Source organism: Stegastes partitus, unplaced genomic scaffold (assembly GCF_000690725.1).
Source record: "Stegastes partitus isolate 25-593 unplaced genomic scaffold, Stegastes_partitus-1.0.2 Scaffold451, whole genome shotgun sequence".
Classification (NCBI taxonomy): domain Eukaryota; kingdom Metazoa; phylum Chordata; class Actinopteri; family Pomacentridae; genus Stegastes; species Stegastes partitus.
Window position 1 is genome coordinate 22,270 of NW_007578182.1, and position 24,910 is coordinate 47,179.

General features: G+C 42.9%; 2 protein-coding genes across 4 annotated transcripts in view; both read left to right on the plus strand.

The window, feature by feature from the left end:
• The window catches only part of mlxipl (MLX interacting protein like), a 34,392-nt gene extending 15,312 nt beyond the window's left edge, over positions 1 to 19,080 (plus strand). For 2 of the 3 annotated variants that reach the window (XM_008286349.1, XM_008286348.1), the window contains 12 exons: positions 6,525 to 6,699; positions 8,200 to 8,280; positions 11,879 to 12,030; positions 12,112 to 12,718; positions 12,823 to 12,896; positions 14,392 to 14,659; positions 15,183 to 15,298; positions 15,458 to 15,580; positions 15,840 to 15,967; positions 16,175 to 16,298; positions 18,039 to 18,168; positions 18,271 to 19,080. In XM_008286349.1, the coding sequence (XP_008284571.1) occupies positions 6,525 to 6,699; positions 8,200 to 8,280; positions 11,879 to 12,030; positions 12,112 to 12,718; positions 12,823 to 12,896; positions 14,392 to 14,659; positions 15,183 to 15,298; positions 15,458 to 15,580; positions 15,840 to 15,967; positions 16,175 to 16,298; positions 18,039 to 18,168; positions 18,271 to 18,419 (2,127 nt within the window). In that variant the 3' untranslated portion in view covers positions 18,420 to 19,080. Of the gene's footprint in view, positions 1 to 981; positions 1,024 to 6,524; positions 6,700 to 8,199; positions 8,281 to 11,878; positions 12,031 to 12,111; positions 12,719 to 12,822; positions 12,897 to 14,391; positions 14,660 to 15,182; positions 15,299 to 15,457; positions 15,581 to 15,839; positions 15,968 to 16,174; positions 16,299 to 18,038; positions 18,169 to 18,270 lie in introns of all 3 variants that reach the window. The other variant, XM_008286350.1, reaches the window with a different exon arrangement.
• A 1,479-nt stretch (positions 19,081 to 20,559) lies between these two features.
• The window catches only part of srrm3 (serine/arginine repetitive matrix 3), a 100,975-nt gene continuing 96,624 nt past the window's right edge, over positions 20,560 to 24,910 (plus strand). Inside the window, exon 1 of the mRNA XM_008286353.1 lies at positions 20,560 to 20,615. The gene's annotated coding sequence lies outside the window, so the exon portion shown is untranslated. The remainder of the gene's footprint in view (positions 20,616 to 24,910) is intronic.

Sequence of the window (24,910 nt, forward strand, 5' to 3'; positions counted from 1 at the left end):
GAAATCTAACAGGGCAGGTTGATGACACCACCAGTCATAAATGGAATTCAGGGTTTGACCAGAGCTGAAGTTTAGTGTTTGTAGGAGTCTTTCCTCTGTAGCATCAAGCAGCACCACTACCTTCATCACTGACTAATGATTATAAACAATCCCAACATGGTAACAGGATCAATCGAGCTCTAACAGCAGGTCACATGGTGTGTTTGTCTTCACCTCAGACAGGTGAGCTGTCACACAGAGTCACACTTTAAATCATTTGCTACGTAGCGGCCGTCCTCAGCTTGACTCCTGAGCTCCATCACAGCTGTCAGGATCGTGTCGCTGTGTGATTTGCATCACTGATGTTTGCTCCAGATGTGAATGTGATAATGACCACCACGGGGACCCTGATCCTCACTTTGGTAACCATTGATCTAATGGACAGATTGCACACAGTATATTCATGTTTCCCATTGGAAAGCGGCTCTACTTTGTGTTTAATTAGTGTAGGTGCACGATATATCGGCGACCACATCGGTATCGGCCGATATTTGTGTTTTTTCTGATATATCGGTATCGGTCTAATGAACAAATGTAGCCGATGTCAGAAACCGATGATTGTCTAACATTAGCGCTTTTTTTACTAAAATTTTCCTGGACTTGAACGCTATACATGTTAAAATATGTTTAAATATGTTTTACTTTAGTTAATAAAGAAGACTATGTGGTCTAATTTGGGCTTCTTTTGAATAGTTTCTCACAGTGCTTACTTCTACTCATCTTTCAGCGTGAACAAAAACTGAATATCGGCATCGCTAATATCGGTTATCGCCGATACCAGAAATCTTAATATCGGTATCGGCCATAAATGTTAATATCGTGCATCACTACTAATTAGTAAATGTTGCTGTGCTAAAGGTGAAACAGAGCTGAATGCAGTAGATGTGTGGGCTGTCGACTCCAAATCAAGCCGCTCACTGTTTCTCTTATTTTCTTTTGCAGCTTCAGAAAAAGAAGGATGATATTCTATCAATGCTGCAAGAGGTAAGTCAAGTCCGGATTTACTCCGATTAGAATGTGTCTCTCTGTTAGTCGTGGAAACACATTAAGGTAAACAAATAAAGAGTTCATTTACAAAAACAGATAACTCCATCCACACAAACCTTCAGAAAAGCCGCTTTTCCGTCTACCTGATGACCAAACTGAAGTTATCTCTGTTTTTGTCATTTCTGCTGAGTCAGATCCACTCAGCTTCAGTTTGATTGATATTATCTCAAGCAAACAACAACAACAACAAACGTTTCTGAAAATCTACAAATATAGAGTTATCTGTTTTTGTAAATGAACTCTTCTAATATTGATTGGGACCTTTAGGGTCTGAACTGAGCCCAGCCTACATGGTGTGTGTTGGTGACCTGCAAACGTTGTTTACTTCTGAATGCTGGAGTCAACATATGATCATTAAAAAAATTCCCAGAAATGGGCGACAGCTTGCGCCGTGCATCACAGCTTGACATTTGTAGACAACTGACGCACATTGATTGTCAGCAGCGACAATACCTCCGACACCCCTTCACGTTTTTTTTTATTATCTCCATACAAGTGAAATGGCTGCAAAATTTAATGTCATTTAATCAAATCTGACCTACTTCGAGCAGCGCTTTGTAAAAAGCCGAGCAGCAGAGAGACACCGGGTCTGAGAGTGACGCCAGGGGCGACAGAAACAAAAGGCTTAGAGGTAAAGAGGAGAGGGGGCGGCGAGAGGGAGGGACCCTGGGGAAGCACCTCATTCATGGTAGTACTCGCAGAGAGTGACGCAGCAGACGGCGAGATGAGCCCCGCTTTATGTTTGTTTACCTTCCGTACTGACAACCATCACTGGATTACTCTGGATCGGTCAGCGATGGAAGAAGTATTTAAATGATTAAGTAAAAGTACCGTTACACCAAAGTAAAAAAAAAAAAAAACCTGATTAAATTAAAGTTCATAAATACTAGCATCAAAATGAAGTCAGCCCCTGAACACCAAAACCCACCAGCGTGTTTAAAAATCATGTTGTCTGTGAAGAAATTTCACCATTTAGCAGAGCGAGAATCTGTAAAAACAGAAGGAGTTACTGGATTTTTAAGTTTCTGATGTCTGTCAGTCCACATTGTGGCTGTTCATCAGGAAAATTAATCAAATCTAAGCAAAAATCATGATATCCCATCAAAAACACTTTGCTGTATGTCACTTTTTTTGTATTTAAATAACAATTTGCTTTAATCAGACTCTGTAAACAGTGAAAAATTCTGTGCCTTTAGTGACCCAGAGTCTGGGACGTCTCAGCTGAACTGCATAGAGACAAATTAAACATATCAGTAAAAAAATATCTGTTCAGTATGTAGGACCGCCACTTATTTCAGTGTTTTAACATCTCTGGACACTTACTAGTAAATGTTGATTACAGGCTTCAGTTTTTGTAAAATAAGTTTTCAAAGAAATCCACGTTAATGTTTTCATGCGTTCATATCATGCATTGGACCTGCATCATGCTGCACAGAGGACATTACTGGCTTCTCTTTACTTCTAACCACGATGGTTGTGCTGTGTCCATAGAGGTGCAGGACTTTATGTTGCAGTGAAAATGAGTCCACGTTAAGTAAAACGTCCAGAAACTGTTTGAGGTTCTGAGGACTCAATCATTAAAGTAAAGGTCCATGTTTGGTGTGTACGGATGTATTCTTATATCAGCCATCATTATGTTACTAATAGTGAAGCATCAGTGTGTGAGCAGCATGTTGCTGTTGTAGCTGCTGCAGATGGAGCTTGATCAGCTAGTAGAAGTCCTGCCATATAACTGCTATACACAGAGACAACTGGTACATCTGAGCGCTCAGCACGTGTTTATATGTAAAAGATTTGATGCTCAAATTTGTTTTCTGTGTTGAACTTTTGATGATATATTGGAACATTTATTGGAATTAAACCATGTTAAAAGCTGAATTTGACTGAGCTGCTAAAAGCTCGTTGAGTCCGACTACATGTCGCTTTTTAACAGAAAGCAAACTACCGGTTTAATCTTTAACAATGTCTTGTGTTTTTAAAGCATGTTTTGTTATCTATTGTGTAAAATCTTCATCTTAAAAGTAACTAAAGCTGTCAGATAAACGTAGTGGAGTGAAGGCCTGAAGTAGTATAAAGAGGAAATACTTAAGTAACGTACATGTACCTTATAATTGTACTTAAGTACTAAACTTTGTCACGTGTCATCACTGAATACTGAAGAAATCTTGGGGAATCTCAGACAAGTTGTGAAGCATTTCAGTTCTTGTTATTATAAGACTAATCAAGATCATGAATGGAAGAGCACGTCAGGATCTTATATTTACGGATAATTCATTGCATTCAAAGTGTAAACATGAAGGCGAAAGAATGAAGCTCAGTTTGCAGAACACAGTGTAGCTCAGGGTGTGAACTGGGACAGGAATGGGAACACCTCAGAACCTGTAGTTCAGTTGTCAGTCCATCCAGTAGCATACAGCAAAAATGAACTGTTAATAGTTAATTCAGGGGAAAATGTAAAACATGTTGTTGCTCATGGCAACGTTATACTCTGCAAAGGTTTACGTCTGTTCACTCGAAGTGGCAGACTTTTTTAGAACATATTTTTAAATTCCTTTGACGATCAAGTTTCTGTGTATTCCATGTAATCAGACTGAGCTATCCCACTTTTGTCCCTCTGACCTTTGTTATCATCAGCCCGCTATTTTTAGTCCATCTTGGATTTAATGTCATTGGAAGGCCTCATTTAACTGAGGTCAGGATTGAGGACACTCCAATAATAATACTGTATGTGACCTTGTGTCTGTTGATCATTTTACGGCTCTTCAAAAAGCACATATCAGCACATAGCTGACAGGTCAAAGATCACTAAACCAGGTTTTTATACTCTGTGTTCACAAAGTGTTATCTGGCCTTTCTCGAAGCCGATTACATCCAGTACCAGGTGAGACACTTTGGCAAAGGGTTGTTTCTGTAGTATTAGTGTTTGTGTCGTATACTTTATGACTGTTTTCTGCTCTCACAGCTCCAGTCTGGAATTTAATTGCCTATATAATTTTATCCGCAGCCACAAACTCATAAAATGTGATACGTGCAGATAAAGCAGCTTAACAATCACCATGCATCATCTTTCAATAGGTCAAATCTGTTATAGACTCGAGTTACACAAGAGACAGTCAGTCTTTATACTAAAACTTCAGTCAGTTTGAGAGCAAACTAAAAGTCCTGCGAGGTAGAAAAATCCAAGTCCTAAACAGCAACAGAGAAAAAGGACTGCACAACATATGGAGTCTGCACTTTGACAATGACAAACTATTGATTTAAGCCACTCAAACGGTTTGACCAAAGTCTGTCTGCTGCTCTGACGGCTGGTCAGTCTGCCAGCGTGGTCCAGACGGAAATATCTGAGGAAGGAACGGATGCCATGAAACTTTGTACAGCTGCGTCCCCAGACAATAGATCCGTCTAACAATCTCTTGACTTTTAATCAAATACTAACAAGATGTTGACACGTGTTGTTCAACCTTACCCTGGTGGGCTGCCGTGAGGTTTTCTACGCCTCCCTAGAGGTTAAATTCTGCTGACTAGAGCTTTCTACTGAGTGTTCCTCTGAGGAAGGGTCATGTCAAAGTTTAACCCAGACTGTTAGGTGTATCTTGGTGCAGATGTTCATGGTCCCCCTGTGGATGAATCTTAAAGACTGCAGTGATTCCTTGAATCTTCATCTCTCACTGCAATGAGGATAACATTTGGTGGATTTGTGCGATTTTAATTTTTGACACATTGCTCTGCAACATGCTACAATTAGCATCAGCATCATAACTGTCTCCTGGTTAGCATGCTAATGTTAGCATTAGAGCCTGGTTGATGTGTGACCGTTTTTAATGCAGAAAAAGATGCTCGGGATAATTCAGAAATGTTTCATCACTACGTGGATCCAGAAGTGCAACTCATTTTTAATTTTTATTTTCAATATTCTCAGTACTGTCTGCAGCACATGTAGCAGAGTTGGTATCACGGTTGAGTAGACAGTGGTAAGGAGTCAAGTGGTGACACTTCTGGAAAATTAATGAACACTTACCCCATCATTTTCCATCCATCCATTATCTCTATACCTTAATCCTCACTAGGGTCATGGGGGGCTGGAGTCTATCCCAGCTGACTCAGGGCGAAGGCAGGTTCACCTGGACAGGTAACCAGTCTATCACAGGGCTACACTTAGAGACAGACAACCAAGTACCCCATCATTTTTTACATTTTAAATGTAACTCTAACACATATATAAATATTGGCTTATATTTTAATATACTTTTTTTTTTTTACTGCCTACAATAGGTTTCAGCATTTCAGCAAAGATCTAATATCAATCAGACTGTAGTTCAGTTCAAAACACCACAGTGTAGCCTCACAGAGCAGCCATGAGCCAATATCTACACCTGTGATATGTGCAAGTCGTCAGAACCCTAATTGTGATTATTTCCAATACCTGCTTCAGTGTCCGTTCAAACTGTAAGCCTGTGGAAGTTCATTTCTTGCTTTCTGCTTGCTGTCATATCAATACAAACCTCATCGAGCCTCACTCTCGCTGTATTTGTGTCCTCTAAATAATCTTTTTTTGTTTTATTTACTCCCATCTAATATCTGCTCGTTGCTCATTTCACATGGATTTAATGCCACGTTCTGCAGAAAACCCCTGACAAAGTATAAAGAGGGAGAAATTCGGAGGCGCTCACATGCAGTTTTTTCTCTCACCTACGCAACAGCGGTTTGCGTTGGCAGGAACTTCAGGTCTGTTTGTTCGCACATGCAAGCAAACAGAATTAGGTCAGGGACAAAAGGCTGCCACTGTTATTGAAATTGTGAGACATCAAAATAAAGACATGAACAAAGCCCACGTTGATGACCTGTAAGGGGCGAGTGTATTTGAACAATATGTCAAGACTGAACAGTTTCCGGCTCAATCTGGGCTTCTCTATAAATGTGGCCTCCGATTTACAAGTCGGGGGTAAAAGACGAAGGAGGAGATCAGGGTGAAGCGAAGCATCCCGACCAGAGGGACAAGGCCAGGTCTGGAGATTCAGTTTCTGTGAGTTTTTTTTTTTTTTTTAACTGGGTTTCAAGAAGAGAAAAATGTTGCTGTGACTAGTTTCTGGCTGACTGGATGCGATGATGGAGAAGATGCAGCTGCTGTATGTGTGTCATTTACATAATAGCTTTTCTTGCTGTTTTGATTTTTGCATTTTAGTGAGTTGGGTTTGTTTTTTTAAGGATAACCAGATCTGCTAATTTTCCACAAAACTAACAAATTACAGTCTTTTTTTTTTTTTTTTTTTTTTTTTTTATGGCAACGAATGTTTGAGCAAATGAGGAGAACCAAATGCCATCAATGCTTCATTTTGCGTCGAGGCCTGTTCAGTCCTGTCTGTAGGGAGCCCTCTAATGGAAAGATGGAGGATTGACTTCCCAGATCATGTTTTTGATTCCTGGCTGATGTGCTCCAGGGTCAGATCTGCCAGGCCAAGCTGGACAAGAGGTCCAATCAGATCTACCAGGAGCCCGAAGCTGCCCCGGTGGAGGCCCACATGTTTGACCTGGACTGCCTCCTGTCCGACATCTCCGACACCCTGTTCACCATGACGCAGAAGCCGTGCGCCTGGACGAGTGACCGGCACAACAGTGAGTGATTCCCGCCGTGAAGTTTAGAAAATGACAGTCAGCTGTGAGTTTTGGCTCAAATTTAGCATCAAATGACTGTTTAAACACAACATGCTGCACGACTAGATTACAATAATTCTGTTTGATTGTTCATCATTCAGCTGACAATAACATCCTGGGTCTGCTTCATTTTCTTTTTTTAAATCAGTTCAATCAGTTGTTAAAGCAGTTGTTGCTGATGTGAAGTTAGTGTCTCACTACAAATGAGGACAGCGTTTCACATGAGATTGACTTTTTCTCTCCAACTTTCAATAAGTTATTTAGTTGTGAGTATTTTAAGGAAAAGCAAGGACATTATGGGAAATTGTACTGATTCTTGCTGAGAGCTAGATGAGAGGTTTGATCACGTGTCTGTCTGTGTTTGATGTGTAGCTCAGCTTAACATAAAAACTGAAAACAGAGGCGTCTGATTTCTATCTAAAAGTTTAAAAAGCTGTTTAATAGCACCTCTAAAGTCGAAAAGCTAAAATATTGGTTCCCAGAGAGTAGCAGATGCCAGTCGGATCAAAAGGGGAAAATTAAAAAAGCAAAAAGGACGAGAGTGTGTTACTTTGTCTGAAGAACTTTTAGTGTCAATACCTGCTGAATTTCAGGAAAAGCTCCAAAGGGTTTACTTCCAGAAGCTGTGAAAGAGTCGGTAAAAACCACCGCCCGCAGGACTTTATTGGAGAACTGGTGCTCTGGTCAAAATGCATCATTTTGCTCCAGGACATGTGGTTTTGAACTGATTCTGTTCTGAACTGTTTGAAAAGCCCAACAGTGACCACACAGCTCCAAGAAGGTGTCACCGCACCAGAACAGCACATATTCTGCACGTAACTGCCCGTGACGTCCCAAATTATCAGTTATATTATGCAGAACTTAAAGCCGTAACAACCAGATGAGGTGTATAAAAATTCACACCCTGTACAGCTGTGATGGGAAAAACTAGCGATAAAGACCAAAACCATTTTCTGAACCAGCTGTTGGACATTTCAACATGAGCGTGGACATTTAACGAAACAATCTAGAGATTATAGCAGACATCGAGTGGAAATTCAAAGAACTTGGCTTCAGTTTCCAGTGCTGGAGGTCGCCGATTGATGTGGAATAAACAAGATATAACATGTTCATTAATAACCTCTAGAGGTGATTCATTCTGTTTGCTAAGCTAAGCTAGCAGCTGCCACATGTTGGAAGATATAAAAGCTGTATTAACGTCTAACTATTGGCAAGAGAAAAAATTCAAAGTCAGAAAACAAAAAAATGTAATATCGAATAAAAATACTTTTGATTTTCTGGGTCATCGCCACATTTCTGTCACTTGGTGCTGCTGGTGGTCTCGTGTATCAGCAATGGAACCAGTGGAACCCACTGAACAAATAAGGAAATTCATCATGAGAAGATAGAAGACCTTCCTAAAACACACATAATAACACAGCATCTCTCTTATTTCTAATATTATGTTCTCTTCCTCCTCAGCGTACACCAGCAACGCTGATATTATTCAGCCTGGACTGACTCCGCTGCAGCCCAACCTGGACGATTTCATGGACATACCAGGTACTCCATACCTGTCTGTCTGTCTGTCTGTCTGTCTGTCTGCCAGCCAATGAGATCTTCGCATGTTGTCAAGGACTGTCAGCAGATATTCATTAAACTACTTGTAAATTATTCAATGACACTAAACTTTTGATGACAGCTTGAAAACTTGTGGACTCAAAGATGTGATGAGAGCTACCACAGTTGTCATGCCGTGAATAGAGAAACAGTTTCTCTATTCTAGGTACTTATCCTGCTTTTGTAAAAAAAAAAAAAAAAAGTGCTCAAACCTGAATTCACTCGGTGCAGACTTTGCTTAGGATTCATTTTTTTTTTGCCTGTGTTCGTCACATAAGTCAGTTCTTGTGGGACCGGACACTCCCCCGTTGATGTGCAGTGTCTGCAGTGTATAATCTGGACCTCAGAGGTCACAGAGTGGTCAAAGGCAGGGCTGAGCTGTGAGCAGGAGAATGAGGAAGTGGGAGAGGATGCATTTATCCGCTATTACTGGTTTTGGCACCACCTGTTTTCCAAATGTATAAAATAAACAGAGCGATGGTGAGCTCTGGAGGAAATGCAGATTAGAAGAAAGTTGTTGTTTTAACATGATGCTGATTCTTGTCGTTAATTATGATCATTAATTAAGGCAGCTGTAGTCAATATTTCTATAACAGTGAATCCGATATGAAAGGCGTTGCTTGTTGTGACAAACCCACAGAGACGCTTCCTCCACATCTGCACTTCCTTCATTATGCTCCACTGCTGATGAGGTCATGAGGATGTGTAGCTGCTTCTAGTCCACTTGGAGTCTGCTGACAGGACTCCGTTGTACACATGTAGATCCGCCTCTACGTACTCTATTGTTGTTTTGGGCTGCACGGGACACGCAGCAGATCCTTGAAGGCCTTGTAGACACAGACAGCTGCTGACACCCCAGACATGTAGCTGCTGTTGTTAAACTACTTTCTCGCCGTAGATTGGCATGTACATATTTTGCGTATGCACAACACGGCCTTGTAGTGTAGCTGCAATGAAGACGTGTATTTCAGGCTGCGTGCAGACATCAACAGAGGGGTCCACGTGGACTCCGGGGGGTTTGTGCACATGGCAACATTTTAGTCATGTGGACCCTGATGTACTCATAGATGTATACCACTGGTTTAACACTGGATGTAGGTCTGCAGCCAATTTCATCTCAGCGTTTGCTTTTTGAGGCGCTTCCTGGTCAGCCAAGAGACCAAAACCAGAGATGGAGAGACAAGAATATGTGACTAATATTCACCTGTTTCAGTGTTGCTCTGTACCTGTTGTTAATGTGAGAATATGCAACTTTTAGCAAACTCAAAAACTTTACAAAATCATTTAACACCTTGCATCTGCAGCCTCAAGTAGCAAAAAACAAACTTAGTTAAAGCTAAATGTCTTCGTAAACTATGATATAATGTTTCACACACTCAGTTTAAAGATCAAATGTGAGGAAGTTTCCGTTTCTGATCGGTGACTCCTGAGTCCTTTTACAAGTTAATGTTTATTGATACGTCCCTGAGGGCGTGACGGGCCAGAAAAAGTTTTATGCCTCCACTGGCCTCTTGAGAGCCAACAGCGTTTGATAGCAAACCGCTTTCTTGCACTAAGAGAGCAGAAGAGCTTCAGGCAGAAGAGGGGAAGCATACTGGAGTTCAGTTCCTTGCTCAGGGGCACAATGACTGTGGTTTTTTGGCCTTTGTGTTACTTTCAGTGGAGCAATCCAGCAGCCCCGTGGCTACAAGTCAGCCGTTGTAATCGACAGGCAACCTGCTGCCCACTTCTGTAATGTGTGTGTGTGTGTGTGTGTGTGTGTGTGTGTGTGTGTGTGCCAGTGTTTGTTCTCGCTGCACTGGCAGGGTCCTGAGGGATCAGCTGTCTGCCTCGCTTTTGGTCACAAGGTCCAGAGAGCTAAAGAGTGTCTGTCGGAGCGGCACAGCCATGAGATTAATTCATGCACAGCCGTCTCTTAAATGGAAATACAGCGTGTCGTGCCAGAAGTTTCCTCTTGCTGAGATGAAAACACAAACATTCTGGTATGTATTTGCAGCCGGAGCTATCGCGCCTGCAATTCTGAACGCCGTTCGCGCTAATGGCAGCCAGCTGAAGCAAGTGAGTTAATATTTATCTGCTCAGAAATGTGCGACCTGGCAGATACAAAGCAAACAGCGTTAGTGACCGACACCTGCAGAGGGAGAGAGAGAGCGTCACGCTGTCGGGTGTTGTGTTCTTATTCCCTGTTTGGCTGTTTGTATTTGTGACGCTGAGCCACGAGTGTCATATCAAGCAGCAGACTGACAGGAATGACTCCTGTCATGTGGTGTCACATCGCTCGATCATTTAAATGTCAACTAATTCAAAGCTAAACTTTTCATCTACATCAAAAAGCATCAGTAGCCTCTAGATCAATTATTCAAGAACTTTTCTGTAGCCTTTCATCTCTACTAGCTGTGGATGTTTTATTAAGTCTTTTAAGATGTGCTATAATCACACATCTAATGTGTTTAGTAACTGCCTGGACTCAAACTGCAGTCACTGACCAGATAGTAAACGTTCTTATACGCACTACACCGCAACATTGAAACCACAGCACCTCTTTGGGTGGATCTTTCAGGGTCTGTGGATTGTGGTGTGGGACCTTCATGGATCCTGGGCGCCGCTATGGGGCTGACTCAACACCTTGGGCTCTTGGTCGTGTTCCTCGAGCCTTTTCTGAGCACAGTTTGTGACTGCGTGCATTTTCCTCCTGGGGGAGAACGCTGATGTTGTGGTGCTTGTTTAGGTAGATGGTGTTTGTCAAAATAACATCCACATGAACGACAGGACGCAAGGTTTCCCTGAAGAACATTGGGCTGAAATGAGATGATCGATCTTATTCACTTCATCTGTCGGTGGTTTTAATGTTGTGGCTAATCAATTTATTCTCCATTTTAAGTCCAAGGTGACACTTTCCTTGACCTGCTCAAGTGGTTTTTAAAACATTTTCGCCATAGGTTAATTTCTTTACCAGGTTTTGTCTTGAAAAATAGATTTTTCGTTTAAATGAAGAATAAAATGTGAATTACTTTTTGCAGTATTGTGTGTGGACTGAGAGATCTGTTATACTTTGTGCTGTGAAAAATTGTTGAAATGAAAATGAATGAAATGTAAAATACTTTATTTATCCCAGAAGGGAAATTCAATAAAATAAATATATATATAAATATTTCAAAAAAAATAAAAAATTCAATTGTTCTTGCAATTTATGTCAAAAAGAATTGGAACCTGACTGATAAATTAGCTAATATCAGCTTATTGCAAAAATATTCATATTTGTAAGAAACTGCAGCACAGAAATCCCAAAATTATGTTTGGATTATTCAGAAACATCACACAGCATTACATAGTGTTCCCAGCAGAGAGCACTGTCCCACATGTATGGAGTCACAATGAAAAAACAAATCTGAGGGCTTTGCTTAAATATATTTTTTGTAGCAAATACTATGAGTGGATTTATTAAACTCCCAAATTTCAGTATTGGTATTAGGCTCAGAATGGTAAAGGTCTCCCGGGTGTATCAGTGTTCTTCCTAACAGCCTGTGTGTGGTTTTCTCAGACATCTTCATGAACTACCGGGGCCAGCCCTCTGAGCAGACTGGGTTTACTGACTGTGGTTATTATGAGAGTTCATCCAGCGCGGCGTTCGCTCCGGTTCCCTCCCCGGTGGTGACAGCTCCTCAGCTGCTGATCGACACCCAGCTCGCTCAGGTACTGCTAGCGGCTCCTCCTCACTGCTGCAGGAACTAATATTACTATTGTTGTGAACTGGACTGAATCTTTCTCTTCCAGCCCAATCTGTCGTCCAACAACTTACCCTCCACGTCCAACACCCAGCCGGACCAGACCAGGCCCGGCCAGGATTGCGGCGAATACCACACGTCCCCCATCATATCGGGAGCCATGCCGTACGGACACCAGTCATACCACGACCCACCTGCTCCCATAGCATTCAGCAGCAGCACCGAGCAGCCGGCCCCTGCGAGTGTTCCTTTTCTGTACCCGCTGCCGTGTCACAAATTTGGCTACCACACAACAACCAGCATGACCTCCACTGTCATCACTCACACGGCCTCCACCGTGGGGGCTCAGGGCTCCGTGCACCAGACTCATGGCTACCCTCATGCGGGGGACACGTACTCCCAGACTCCCTGCCACCCTCTCAGTTACTCAGCTGCCGTGTCTGACCTGGTCCACGCCGCTCTGCCCTCTGTCACCACAACCCACTGCTTCTCGGTCCCGGAGCAGGTGGCAGTTACAGGGGTCAGAGGGAAGCACAAGCAAAAGACAGGAGGAGCGAGGGCAATTGGTCCCTGCGCGGTGCCGACCAGCCCTCCGTCTACTGCCTCCACGGCCACTAGCTGCCTGGCCAAGCTGCTCTCCTCCAGCGCCCATGAGCGTGAGTCAGCTCTGACACGTCCTCTATCTCCTGCTACAGTTATTCAGAGCAGGATCATGCTTATGTCCCAAAAACTGACTGGATATTGTTTTTTGTCATTTCAGGGAAGCCAGCGTTGGGATTTGATTCTAATCTAGCGACAGCCAAAGGTCAAAGGTCGTCATCTCCAAGCTCCTCGGTAAGCTTGTCCTGAAGTATCACGAGGGGCAATAACTGGTTCGGCTCAACAATTATAAAGGAATAGCTTAGCATTGTCCAAAAATCTGTTATTCACGAGAATGTCATCGTAGGATTGATGCTCTAATGTCTATACGCTAGAAATTAGAATTAGAATTAGAATAAAACCTTATTGATCCCTTCGGTCCAAGACCTCAGGGAAATTGCTAATGAAAATGAATGAAAAAATAATAATAAATAATAATAATAAAAATAAATGAAGCTACAACCAGCAGTTGCTTAGTCTAGCTTAGCATAAAAAATAAAAAATAAAAGGGGAACAGCCAACAAAATCTGCTTACCACCACCTTTAAGGCGTGTTATATCCTACTTGTTTAATCCACACAGAATCCAACATTTGTTTTTTAAAAATCACATGTTCTAGTATTTATAGAGGTCTCTGTTGATTCTTAGCTGAACACAGTCTCCTTGTGGACTCCAGAAAGTCACTACAATTGTTCAAGAAATGGGTGTTTTTTTTTAATATGAATTAAACTAATTATATAGATTAATTAGTCATAACAGAAGCGAACGGCTGCCACATCAAAACAGGAAAAATGGATCAATTTAACATCATAATTTGAACTTGTACTGTTACGACAGGTCGCTATAACAACATATTAACACATTTTTACGACATACAAACAAATTACATGTAAACAAGGAACTTTTTTGTCATCACTATAAACTATTAATGTTATAACATGAAGCTTTTCTCATTATAATGTGTTAAATTATTGTTATAACACACTTGTTTCACATTATTACGTGATAACTTTGTGTGTGCTGCTATAATGTGAAACCTTTTACTCTTTGTATTTGTTTGGATTAAACTAGTGACTTCTAACATGTTAGTGACCTCTAGAGGTGAGGAGACAGCTGATTCAACCTGTTTCCAGCATTTAAGCTCGATACCCTTTTAGTTTTTTGTTCATATCCACATCACTCCCAACAAGGAAGTAAATAAGCAGATTTCCTAAAAAATGTCTGACTGAGTCACTTCTTTCTCAGGATGAAATTAAGCAGCAGGTTCTAATTTTGGATTTAGTTCATTTATTATGTTGCAGCAGCAGGTTCAGCTTTTTATAATATCACTGCTGCCGCTGTGCTCTGTGATTACTTAATAGGCACTTATTAGAAACACTTCAGCCCCCCTCTCTTAACTAAATCTTGTTTGTGTCTTAGCTTCCCTCCCCGTATCCTTTATCATTTCTGCTGTAATCTAATGCATTAAAGAGGTCAAATCTGTAGAGCTGTTAGATTCTTTGTGCTCCGGTGACCTCTGCTGCTCGTCTAATCTAAATGGAAGTTGTCTAAAGAAACTAATATAAAGTCTCTTTAACAACACAGTACTCATGCATGCCTAATGGAGCTTCTGGTCTCATTAACATCCTCCCAGTGCAAACTGATTCCATTTGTGCTTGAAGACACTTCTAACCACATGTGTTGTTCAGCAGACAGGCAGCGGCTCACATGTCGGCGCTGCCACGTCGCAGCTGCAGTACGGCGCCGGTTGGCCTGCGGGGATCCCAGCGTTGACGCCCCTGCCCTGCCAGAGCGCCAGCCTGGGGCACACCGGGACGCACGGCAGCGCCTCCAGAGGCTCGGCAGTGTCTGCGCTGCTCACCCACGGCTCCACGCACACCGGCACAACCCTGCTCATTCCCAAGACCGAGAAGCTGTCGCCTGTCCAGCTGTACGGCGCAGACAGAAGCAGCTTAACCGGTAGGCCCTCGCTGCTGCAGGGAAACATGTCTCAGTCATTCAGTAAATACACAATATGGCTCGTGGATATTTACATGCTCAGCAACCAACTTTTTGAAGTAAAGGATTCATCCTAAACTTTAGTGTTGCATATATGGAAGTTGAGCAATGTGGTAATAATACACAAGAAGATTAAAATCATTTAACTAACAATATTATCTTTTAAACTATATATTCCATCTGATGAAGCTTTTACAACATGTTCTCCGTTTTGAGTTTCCATAATTATCACACAGCTCATTCAAACCTCTGCATTTTTCAGCAGCAACATTTTGAATTCTGCTTTATGTTCTCATCAAATGAGGTTGAATTGAGCAAAAAGTCAGGTCTGATACAGCTAACACAAGCAACCGGAACTATATTCACATATAACACAACATATATAACTAATGTGATGGATCTCATCCCTGTCCTGCAGAGTTTGGGATGCATATCAGTCATTTAATTTGACGCAAGTGATCTTTTGTGTCTTTGTTTCCTTTAGTCAGTTTCCCAGCACATCCAGGCCAAACATCGCCACCAAACCCTTTAGACAGAACCTCCAACCCTGAGTCCCCACACTCAGGCTACTCAGGACATGGAAAAATAGAATCAAGTAAGGTAGGACAAACGGTCTCATTTAATTGACATATATTTGTGTTTTCATGAATGCTGCAGTTGTTTAGATATAAATATAGCAGAGGAAAGGGATTGCTAGCTCAGTGTGTGCATGTGGGTGTGGAGTGTGCTGTACATACTTCTGAGCTGTACTGTCTGCAGCAAACAGAGACCAGGAGGATAACTCACATCTCGGCAGAGCAGAAGAGGCGTTTCAACATCAAACTGGGATTTGACACTTTACATGACCTTGTGACAACACTGAGCTCCCAGCCAAGCATAAAGGTACAGTGAAAAGCTGTGCAGCTACATTACAGATAGATGTGGTGGAGGGGGAGGGAGGGAGGAAGGGAGGGAGCATCAAAGAGCAGCTGAGCTGCTGCAGAGTTTAAGTGGAGAACTACAGTGTTTGACTTGTAAATCCAACCCAGGAAACATCTCACCATCGGTATTAATGTGGAAAGCAGCCGCAATAATACAGAAAATTAGTGAGTTATTGTGGCGTATGACTGACTTGTAGTAATCCTTCTGTCTCCTGGCACAGATCAGCAAAGCCACCACACTGCAGAAGACTGCCGAGTACATCAGTAAGATGCAGCAGGAGAGAGCACAGCTACACGAGGAGGCTCAGAGACTCAGGGAGGAGATCCAGCTCCTAAACTCAGCCATCAAGTGAGACCTTTAGCTCGACTTCTGCATGTGTGTTTGTATACATGTAGGTGAGCATGTGAGTGTATCAACATGTATGAAAACTGGATGATATTTTGCTTTAACAGTCTATCGATTTTGCCCACCAGTACATGCATTGTTCACTCAGAAGACCAAAACCTCCTTCTTGCCATCCACTGCCGTCTTAACTCAGTGTGTCTCTCCATGCAGTGCGTGCCAGCAGCAGCTACCAGCCACCGGTGTTCCCATCACTCGACAGCGCTTTGACCACATGAGGCAGAAGTTCAGAGAGTACGTCCGAGCCCAGACTCTGCAAAACTGGAAGTTCTGGATCGTATCCTTATGAATCTACCAAAGGTTTCATGGCCACAAACTTTAAAACAAACCTCTAAAAATGTGATAAGAATATAATCAAGTGCTGAGTAAACGTCCCTACTCTAGTCCTGTGTGAGGTTCGCTGGCTGTAGCGTCATCTGGCATCTTCAGACTTTGGAGGAATATCTAGTCACGCTTTGTTTTCTACCCCTTTTTTTCCTTTGAATCCAAATGAACTAATTACATCAAGCATTACGCCAGTCTGGATGGAAACAAAGCAAGATGCTGTTTTTTTTTGTTCAGTTTAGCAAAGAAAATATTCTCTGAACTGCAGCCTTTGGTACAAAACATGCAGACCAGGCCTTTGTGCATATTCATATTTAACAATGTATTTGTTGTTGAGAAAATGAAGCACATTATTTTGGGTGTCTCGGAGTAATCAAGCAGATAAAATGTGTTGCTTAAAAAATTATCATATAAATTTAATCCATAACTCTCCCCATTACTGCTGCCCTTATCTTGCAGGCAGGATGAGATTATATCACGACTTTATCATCTTTGTATGTTGCACAAAAACACCTTGAGGATGTTTCCTCTTCATGAATATTGAAGTGTTTTTTTTTAATGATTCCTGAAGACATAGCAGGTTTATCTCACTACAGATGTTCTAAATTAAAAACATCTAGTTCACCAAGAGGCTCGGTTAGCACCATTGCCTCGCAGCTAGAAGGTCGCCGGTTCGCGTCCTGGTGAGGACACCCGGGATCTTTCTCCATGTTCTCCTCGTGCAGCGTGGGTTCTCTCCAGGTTCTCCAGCTTCCTCCCACAAGGTCCAGAAACATGCTGAGGTTAATTGGTGATTCTAAATTGTCTGTAGGTGTGAATGTGAGTGTGCTTGGTTGTCTGTCTCTAAGTGTAGCCCTGTGATAGACTGCTTACCTGTCCAGGTGAACCTGCCTTCACCCTGAGTCAGCTGGGATAGACTCCAGCCCCCCACGACCCTAGTGAGGATTAAGTGGTGTGTAGATGATGGATGGATGGTTTATTCACCAAGAGTGTCTAGTGGATGTTTTCTGGCCTCTCCATAGACAGTGGCAGTTGTCTCGTTGAGATTTTTGTTGACTAAAACAACCATTACAGAACAACGTTGATGCTTTTTCTTTACGTTTCTTGTTGTGAATAAATCCCACCAAAATAAAAATAGTATTTTCTGATATATGTAGTCCTAGGTGCCAAAGAGCTGCATTCTTGATCCAAACTAATACAACACTGAAGGTGGGCACTGTCTTTTATTTTATTTTGTATCCTGTGGACTGTGCTACTGCTGTAAGTAATCATTGGTGAACAAAAAGTGTATTAATCTGCAGCTTGAAAAACCCTCCAACAAGTTTAGCTTTGACTCTTGTTTGAGTAACTTTTGCTAAAAACTACAGCGCCCAGCTGTTTGTGGAAGTTGCTAAGCCTTTATAAAATGAAACTACATATCTATGACTTGTTTTTAAAGATTAATGTCTGCAGTAGGAACCAATCCAGTGGTTGTCAGATGCAAAGTAAGGAGGTCTGACGGCATTACCAAGTCTGCCTTGTTGGATTCGTTATCTCTGGGGGAAGAGGATGGATGGATGGATGGATGGATGGATGGATGGATGGACGAATGGATGGATGGATGGATGGATGGATGGATTTGCTGACAATAAGATAAGTATAGAATAACACCAACCTTCCAGTTTGAACACATCTTTCCTCAACTCAGTGTCAGTTCAGTATCATCATCGAGCCGCTGTTTGAGTCCTACAATGGGATGGTGTCCACTGCTAGCGTTGAGGACTTGTGTCGGTCCACTCTGTCCTGGCTGGACCAACACTGTTCTCTGCCTGCACTGAGACCCAGTGAGTTGGACACAGATCCCAGCTCGCTATTCACAGCAGCTACCCATATTTCACTTGCTGCCATTGATCCGTATGTTTGTCATTTCCTTCGTGTCCCTTCAGTGGTTCTGAGTTCACTCCGTCTCCTGAGTACCACCACGGCCATCCTGACAGACCCCAGCCTGCTGCCGGAGCAGGCCGCGCTCGCCGTCACGCAGGGCGACCCCGCCGCTGCCCTGGACCACTCCTTACAGCCCGCCTCCCGGCAGTAACATGCACCCCGCGTGACCCTCTGAAGAACAGACTCAGTGGAAACTCATCTCAAGGCACAAGAGAGTACAAGTCAGAGGAATGGTTAAAAAGACTCAGCTCAGAGACTGCTCATAGCGCTTAATCGTATTTCCAATAAAAAAAACTCTCCAACTGCAAAAAGAATGTATTTTACCACACTCAAAAATCATAAGAGCTGCTGTACATGTGATCAATGCTTACAATACATGTATGACATAGAGTACATGTAACATAAACTCATTACTGAGCTCCAAATAATTTTCTTACTACAGTTCAGATGAAAGCAACACTGTCGTTGATCCGTTTTATCCTGTAGACAGTCACAGGACTTGGAGGCCGACTGAGCTGATGCTGTGCCAGATGCAGAGTTCACCCAGTCCTGTCCATCACAGGGTGAAGAGACGACGACCACACGTGTTCACAATCACGACGAATCACCAATTAACCCGCCGTGCCTGTCCTCAGACTGTGGGAGGAAACTGGAGCAAACCCAGCAAATGCAAACTCCACATGAACTTCTGGAGGTTCAAAACTCACAACCTGGACAACAACGCTAACCACTGCACCACTGTGCCGCCCCCTTGTGACTGAGACTGACTTAATTTTATACCTATACATTACTAAAATTATTTGAAGCAACCACATGTATTTTTTCTCAATTTCTTTGACATCTCAAGTGATCCTTCCTGCATATGATAGTATACATTCATCTGTCATTATCTTGTCCTGTATTGGGTCCCACACACCAGTGCCAACATTAGGAAAAGATAAAGTGTCTACTTGGGCGTAAAAAAGGAATATTTAAAATTTAAAAAGTTCTAAAAGTGAAGCTTTCTAACCAAAATGATAAAAAGTAAATTATACTATATAAACTGATCTGCTTATTATTTCAGAAAGTGAAGATATGACTGCTTGAGTTGGAGGTCAGTTGTGCAGTTTTGTTCTAGGTTATAAGAAATTCTTCTGTATCCCGTAATCATATTTTTTTTACTTGCTGCATTGAAACACACAGTGCACTGACATACAGGCCTCTTCACAGCTTGACTTGATATTGTAGGAAAATGTTGCTAACAACACAAACAATGAGGTTCATGCATGAGTAAAAGCAAGACGCTGCATCCATCCATCATCTATACACCACTTAATCCTCACTAGGGTCATGGGGGACTGGAGTCTATCCCAGCTGACTCAGGGTGAAGGCAGGTTCACCTGGACAGGTCACCAGTCTATCACAGGGCTACACTTAGAGACAGACAACCAAGCACACTCACATTCACACCTATGGACAATTTAGGATCACCAATTAACCTCAACATGTTTCTGGACCTTGTGGGGGGAAGCTGGAGAACCCACACTGCACGGGGAGAACATGCAAACTCCACGCAGAAAGATCCAAAGTGTCCTCACTGGCACGTGAACCAGCGACCTTCTAGCTACGAGGTGACGGTGCTAACCACTGCTCCACCCTTACAGCCTAAAGTGAAGATATGACTGCTTAAATTGGATCAGTTGTGCAGTTTTATTCTAGAAAGAAATGTTTCACGTAATTGAATTTCTGTATTTGCTGTATTTAAACACACAGTGCACTGACATATAGGCCTTTCCACTGCTTGACTTGATATTGTAGGACTAACAACCCAAACAATGAGGTTCACACAAGTAAAAACCAAAACCCTGCAAACAATGCAGCCAGATGTAATCCAGCCATCACGAGTTATGTCCACTGCTGATTTTCCCACTGTGATATGTCAAAAGCTCTTCTGTGAAATTAGGCTTGTTGGAGATGTGACAAATTACAAAGTGACCTGGCCCTGCTGAGGATATTGAGGACTCGCCCCTCTAGATGTCTCCCTCCCAGTGCCTTACACTCCCAGCGTCTGCGCGCTGCGGAGCCTCCTCCAGTCCGGCAGGCGGCGCTGTGCCTCACCGCGGCCCGGAGAAGCGCAGTGTGGGGGGTTTTGTTCCCGGAGCTCCTCGGTGCGCTGTCCACTTCAGCACCACAAGCCGAGCGGAGGCAGCAGGGCTAGCTAACGCTGAAGAGGAGGCACCGACACGCAGGGCTCAGCATCAGCACCGCCGCCGTCGAGCCGGAGTCCCACAAACAGAAGATACCGAAGAATCGCGCCGATCATCCGCCAGAGACGCCGACAGCGACGAGGCTCGAGCCCGCGGAAAAGGTAAGAGTTTCCCAAGAAGCTCAAACGGGATCAAGTTGGTGGTTAATAGCGGGCATACCCGGAGAAAAAAAACACGCTCCCCTTCCCTTCCTGGTTCATAAAGAGCGCACGGCCGTGTTTACGTTAGCTTCTGCTCCGTGTTTGCGCCACATCCATCCGTCCTGCGCTGTAGTTTGTTGCGGACAAAGAGGCTCACTTCAGCGGGTACGAGGCTGGGCAGCCGCTCGGTGGCCGCTGTGCAGATGGTGCTGTTTTATAACTCGTCGATATCCGTTGATGCCACCCTGTGACCAGCTGCTGTGTTATGTGTGTGTGTGTTTTAAATGCCCCTCTGTCCGGGCTGCGGGACATTTAATACCTCCGTCACCTTGTTGTTTTTTTTTCTTAGTGAATTAAGGGGCGTATTGTTTATTCAGGTTATTCCACATCGTGTGCATTTGCGGAATTAGCCGACGTGTAAAGGTAGAGATGTACCACACAGCAGGATGTGTGTTGATCCGCACAGCTTTGTCTTAGTTAGTTGGAGGAAATGGAATTCTCTAAAATGGGGCAAAATTTGAATGGACTTTGGTTGAGAGGGTGTTGTGAGCCGGATGCTGGAGGCTTTCTGTTGGACACTTGGTCAGTGATGTTTGTACAAGTCTGCTGGTTTGTCATTAAACTGAAAAGGGTTCTATTGTGTTACAGTAAATCTAGTTTAAGAATAAATCCTTTAAACTAACTGTACACATCAGACACGTTATGTAGGGTTTTTATTTATAATTATGTCAGTTAACAAGGTTCACTTATTTTATTAACATTAAATTCTCTCCTCTGGCTCATAAATATTTTACACATGTTGCACTCAAAGGTATGCTTGGGGGATTATTTTTCTTTACAGCTTTTGTGTGCATTTTATAGGGAGTAATGGATTTTTTAAAATTTTATTTTATTAAGATAAATGTATAAATATGTAGATCACATTCATAAAATTCAGAGCAACATTTTGTCCTTTCTGCACCCCGCCTCGGTAATGTTAAACCCCACTGTACAATACAGCAGATATTAAATAAAAAACTAAAAGCAAAATCCAATATTTTATTTTTGTATTTATAATTCTGCAGATGGAGATAATAGTACATCATAATATGTGATAAATCCCCACAGTGCTCTGACCTGGCTCTTTATAGATAAAATGTTATACGTAACACCACACTGGAGCTGAAATTATTCGGCATCCATTACTTGATTGAATGAAAAATACATCTGCAGTTATTTAGATAATCTGTGTGTGAGTTTAATAAACAAACAAACAAAAACACCTCTTACTAAATATGAAAACTTGCTGCTTGTTTCTTTGTTAGACCATTTTAAAACTTGTAAAAATAGTTTTTCCCACTTTTTGTCAGACAAAAAAACAGCTTTTTGAAGCCTCCCCCATTGGATTTTGGACATTTTCTGACAATTTCTAACCCAAACACAAGGATAATTGAGAAAATAATCATTAGCTGCAGCCCTAACTGATGACAGAAAACTCCCAATCCATCACGCCGCTGCAAATTACATTACGATAGGCAGCTGTGAGGAAAAAAATTCACAAATCACTCTGCAGTCCATGCCCATATAGCGAATGACTGTTTGGCTGAGCCCCTGTGAACACCCCATGAATCAGTAATCAGCGCTCGGTTCGTGACACGCTGCTCGGCCGAAAAGGAAAAGTCAGCAGGAGCCGCGTGAGTGACAGGACGGAGTCGACGGTGACCTGATACTCAGCTGCATGGGACTCGAGCGCCGCTGTGCTGGCCTGGACAAACTAAAATAGTGAGTGTATCTGTGGAAGCAGTCTTCCATTTTGTCACAGCGCTGCCGTTGGCGAGATAGGCCCAGGTGAGGTAAGAGGCTGATAGAGGGATTAGCTTGTATTAGGATGTGGCTGCTCATAGAGGTGTGAGAGAAATGTCAGTCACTGGCGCTCTATCGTCTCCTGCCGTCTGTCTCTCTGCCTCCTTCTCCACAAAGCATCTGTCTCCTGCCTGCTCTACATTCACATTGTTCCTAGATGAGCAGCGATACCCACCGTCGCCCCCGCCGCCACCACCACCACCACCCCTCTGCAGCATCTCCACGCCGTCCCTCCTTCCTGCATACCTCCCTCCGCTTTCCCCTCCTCTCATCCCTCTGGCAGACACACTGCTCCTCCTCCTGTCCTACTTCCTCTTTCTCCTGCTCTCCTGAAGGGCGAAGCCTCGGGGGTGGGAGGTGGGTGGGGTCAGAGATGGGGACAGATGAGCAGGCGGCAGAGGAAAGGATGGAAAGATTTTTTTTTTTTTATCAGGCTGGAATGTTTCTTGGCATTAGCCAAGCGTCAGAGCACAACAGCCAGACGTTGTCTCACGATGTGGTCTGCAATGTTAGAGCACAGCGGGGGTGTCTCTGCTTATTCAGGAAGCCATGCCAGATAGATTTGGATCCTCAAGAAACATGAAAATCAGCCTGAAACATTTCTTTCAGATTCACCTTGAAACCTCAGCTGACCGGTGCTGGTCTGTGTGGTTTCACTGCAGGTGGTAGCGCTTTATGTTTTATTTAAAAGGCTTGTCAGTCTGTGTTCCTGTCTCAAATTCAAATCCACTTATTTGGAGCTCAGGAGTTTTGCTGCTGCATCTTTCAGGGCGTGGTATCTTTAATTTATTTATTTTTTTACCTGCAGGTGATGATGGGATGAGCAGGTGATTGAGCAGCGGGGAAATTAAACCGCCTTCAACATTTATTACAGGCACATTAGAGACGCTTAAATATTCAAAAGAAGCTTCATTTCGGTAAATGAAATGACCCCGTGTAGGTTTTTAGTTGCTTCCTGCTTTGCCGGTAACAACTTTTTTGACCGTTTTTCTTGTTGTTTAAGCCGCCGTGTGTTCATAAACGATGATTCTGATAATGCCGAGCTGTAGACGATCTCCTACAGATGTGTGAACAAAGCAGATAAGTACGTCTCAGTGGTATCAAATTGAATTCCTGCTATTAACCCGCTTTACTGTAAGTAAGACAATGCACAAATCTAATAAAGCTGCACCGGGCATAAAGTAAGCAGCTGCATAATGTTACACTTAAAACCGATCGGAGGAACACGGAAAATCAGCACATCATATCTGAAACTGCTTCATTTATTTCAATCACTTTCTTAAACTAGATCTGCTCTCTAATACCTCTTCCTATGGAGGACAAAATCCCCATCCCGTGTACGAACTAATTCCAGAATACGAAGCTCTGGCGCTCTCAGTTAGTGGATATTTTCCAAAGTACGGTCCCTCTTTGTGTTTCCCCAGACAGTGTTTCATTGCTGCGCCGCGGTGGAGGGATAATAACCCGCTTGATTTATTTAGCTGCGACTGCTGAAGCCTCAGATCAGCTTCAGATAAACTTTTTTTTTTACACACACAAGAAAGACCGTGCATTAGTGAGTTATGTTCCTCAGATAGGAGGTGCGTTATAAACGGGATCTCATGGTGGCCAGCATAAACCAGAGGATGGATTGTAACAGGCGACATTGGGCAGCTTTCCACGGCAGGATCTCAGGGCGAAGGTGGCGCCAACATTTACAGGAACAGCCTCATATTCGGGCTTTTCTGTCACCAGTGAAGGATCCGACGGCTTCGACCACAGCGTTAGGTTTGAGTGCACCAATATGACACCGAGTTAGTTACAAGCAAATAGAAAAATGGAGGTTTCTGTTAGAAGGGAATCTTATGTTGATTTTGAAGCAGAGGAGAATCCACAAAGACATCGAGAGGGAAGGGGAAAAAAAGGGGCGCTTGTTGTCCTCTCTGACTTTAATCAATCAGCGTCAAGACCTGCACAGCAGTTTTTCAGGGTCGCTCAGAAGTTCCTACTTTGAAGTGGGACCTGAAACGTCCCTGAAAATCGGGGCGGGTAACCCTTTATAGGGCACCCCTTGAATTACTTGGAAAATAAAAGTTTTAACCCCGGGGTGCTATCGAAGGATATTTCGAGATATTTTTACTTTTTGTGACTTTAAAATAAAAAAAAAATGTTGCAAATCAAGATTAATTAAAGTTACCAAATGTGGTCACTTTCCCGTCTACGCTTAAAATAAATCGAAGTGCAGTTCAATGCAAACCAGTAACAAAGCTTTAAAGTTCTGGAACGTTTGTTTAGTGACATTTTTCGTAAGGTAGTGATACTAGCGCTAACATGAAAACTAAATCAAAGTGCTCATGGTTCCTCAACCTCAAGGAGAGGCCATAGACTGTATAAAAGATGGACGTAGCTGCCGTGACGTCACCCGTTGGTTTCTG